At 45.7% G+C, this 2,565-nt stretch overlaps 1 protein-coding gene across 1 annotated transcript; it reads right to left on the bottom strand.

Annotated features, from left to right (window-relative positions):
* Positions 1–443: 443 nt before the first annotated feature.
* Positions 444–1,865, bottom strand: IQCF2 (IQ motif containing F2). The gene is made up of 3 exons (XM_047094912.1): positions 1,848–1,865; positions 1,588–1,671; positions 444–827 (listed from the first exon to the last, which is right to left on the bottom strand). The coding sequence occupies exons 1-3, from the start codon at positions 1,863–1,865 to the stop codon at positions 444–446; spliced, it is 486 nt and encodes a 161-aa protein (XP_046950868.1).
* Positions 1,866–2,565: the final 700 nt, after the last annotated feature.

Genomic DNA, 2,565 nt, shown 5'->3' with positions numbered 1-2,565 from the left:
ACCTTGTCTGAGGTAACCCAGACCCCAGTTAACCCCTGACCCCAGGCTGACAGAGAAGAGTCTCAGAGCCTCTTCTCATGTGCAGAGATGCTCAGGGTCTTCAGTGAGATGCAGCCCACCTATCTTTCAGATCCCCAGGGGGGAAGAAAGGAAGGGTACTGGGAATGGGAACTGAGACTTCTGTCTCTGTCATATATCAGGATAGACAAGGACCTCAGTTTCTGTTTCAACAACTGAGTAAACAGCATATGGTCATTGTCAGTCCAAAATAGGGTCCATGGGCACAAGGGGAAAACCTTACTGAAGTTCTTTCCCAGGAAGAAAAGGAGGCAGCATGGCCTAAGACCCAACATTTCCATTAGCTGGAGGAGAACATGAGACATACCAGACCAGGTTAAACTTTTACTGGAGACAGGAGACACAGTGCCCCTTCTTGCCAACCTTTAGGGGTTGATGATCTCAATGTGGAACTGTAGGTGAGTGGCTGTGACTACACAGTGGCCCCGGAGGAGAGCACAGGTATGGCAGTTGTGGCATTGCCAGTGGCACTGAATGACATAGATGGCATTGAGCACCTGACGGTATCGCCAGTGGATACGCCACATACGGACCAAGGACTGGATCTTGACCACGGCCCTCACTGTATTTGCATAGGTGACCAGGGCTTGCCTTCGCTTCTTCTGCAGCAGGCTATCCAAGGTCAGCCTCCACCAGCGCTGAATGATACAGGCCCTGAGGGCTGCATGCAGCAATGTCCGGCGTACCAGGGTGCCACGCCACCAGGCCTGGATCTCTGTAGCTGCTTTTGTTTGTTTTTTAAAAGTTTTCTAAGTGGAGATAAGAGAGACCACTCAGGGAGCTTCCTGCCATCAACTTCCAAGATCTTCCTGGAAGGGGCCTGGATTCTCTTAACAGTTACCATTTTTTGGAGAGTTAAGGGGAGTTGGCAGGACACTGCCTAAGAGCCAGAAGACCTGGATAGTGAGCCCTTCTTTGCCACTGTGGGCACATCACTCTGCCCTCAGAGTCACAGCACCCTACTATCTCACAGGTGTATAGATCAAGGGGAAAACCATTAGCAGCTAGAAGGGTGCATTAGGGATGTGAGGGACTTTGTTAGTCATGGTCCACATCTTCAATGCTTATTGGGTTTTGGAGGTTTGGCCTCATAATGCCTTTGTCTGGTATTCTCTGCTAATTCTAGTCCCAAACCATCATTGGCTGATTTCCCTCTGCCACAATGTATTTCAGTACTGTGATTGGTTTTCAGCACCCTCAACCCACTTTCTACTCCAGCCTTCCCATATTTTGAACATTGTACTCTCTAATTCAGAGTCCTCACATTATCACCTTCCAGCCCCATTCATTTCTTGGTGGCTTTCATTCTCCCCATTCACTCTTCATGTCACAGTCAGACTGATACCCAGAGAGCCCATGCTGAGAAGGGAGTGGAGGAAAAATGGGCCAATATTGAGCTGACTCTTGATTATTTTAGACTCAGGATCCATAAGGAGCACAATTCCACACCCTTATGACACAAATATAAATGTTCTGGATATCTCTTAACTACATGGAAATTTTACTCACCTTGAGTTTCTGCTTCTCCGTCTTCTTCCATTCGGTTCTTTCTTCAACATCTTCAATTACAAGTACAATTAAATTGCCGTGAGTCTGTCATCAGAATTGAATCGGAAATGAATGGATGAGTTAAGACTGCTGTTTCTCTCTATGGCTCTGTACAAAGATACCCCCTGCTTCAGCATCCCTTCTTTTCCCAAGACCTGTGAAGTCCTGGGTGATTCCCACCCACTCCTAGTTTGCCTAGTAAATCTGGCCATGTCTCTTACACAAAATCTGAGCCCCATGGCTTATCTCTAGATGGTTCATTAGCCTTGATTTCTCTACTTCCCAAAGTCTGGCATGAATAAAATGAGGGGGACAGTTATGAGTTCCCAACTGCATTATGACATCAGGATTAAGATATCTGCCACAGAGTTGAGTCTTCCTCAGAAACAAGCTCCATGGGAACTTGTACTACCTTACCTGTCTACTTCCCTCCTGTCAGAGATGTACCAGAGCTCAGAGTGGAAAGATAGGGTGCGTGAGGGCCATTTGATACCTGGGGTCCTCCAGTGAGGCCCGCCCACATCCCTCCTCATTTTCAGTCACACAGGGGAGCAGGAAGGACCATGGCAGTGTATCTCTGTGGAGCTCTCTAGTGTCTTCTGAGACTTAGCATTTCCTGTCTCCCCTTGACTCAGGTTTCAGTACCTCAATACACCATAGGAAACCAGAAAGAGAAAGAACAGATGAATCTAAAAAGCAGTAAAATAAGGGTAAAAATTTAAATTAAATAGAAAACAAAAATAGGTGGTGGAAAGTAAACTGAAAATGTGGTATTTTTGAAAGGACCAATATTAAAGATAAACACTCCATGAACCTGAGTGAGGGAGAAAGAGAACAAAAATGGAATGAGAAAGGCAAAATAATCACAAAGAATTAAATAAATGTAAGAGAATGTCATCGTAACAAATTTGGAAACTAAGAAGAAATGCTTTCCTAACA

The sequence above is a fragment of the Lynx rufus genome, unplaced genomic scaffold (genome assembly GCF_022079265.1).
Source record: "Lynx rufus isolate CCGP_SWC_20201006 ecotype Redwood Valley unplaced genomic scaffold, mLynRuf1.p SCAF_4, whole genome shotgun sequence".
NCBI lineage: Eukaryota > Metazoa > Chordata > Mammalia > Carnivora > Felidae > Lynx > Lynx rufus.
This window is presented reverse-complemented; position numbering and strand designations above follow the sequence as displayed.

Coding starts and splice junctions, on each gene's coding strand:
- IQCF2 (XM_047094912.1), bottom strand. Junction 828..1,587: donor CGGAGAAGCAGAAACTCAAG/GTGAGTAAAATT, acceptor ATCTCCACTTAG/AAAACTTTTAAAAAACAAAC.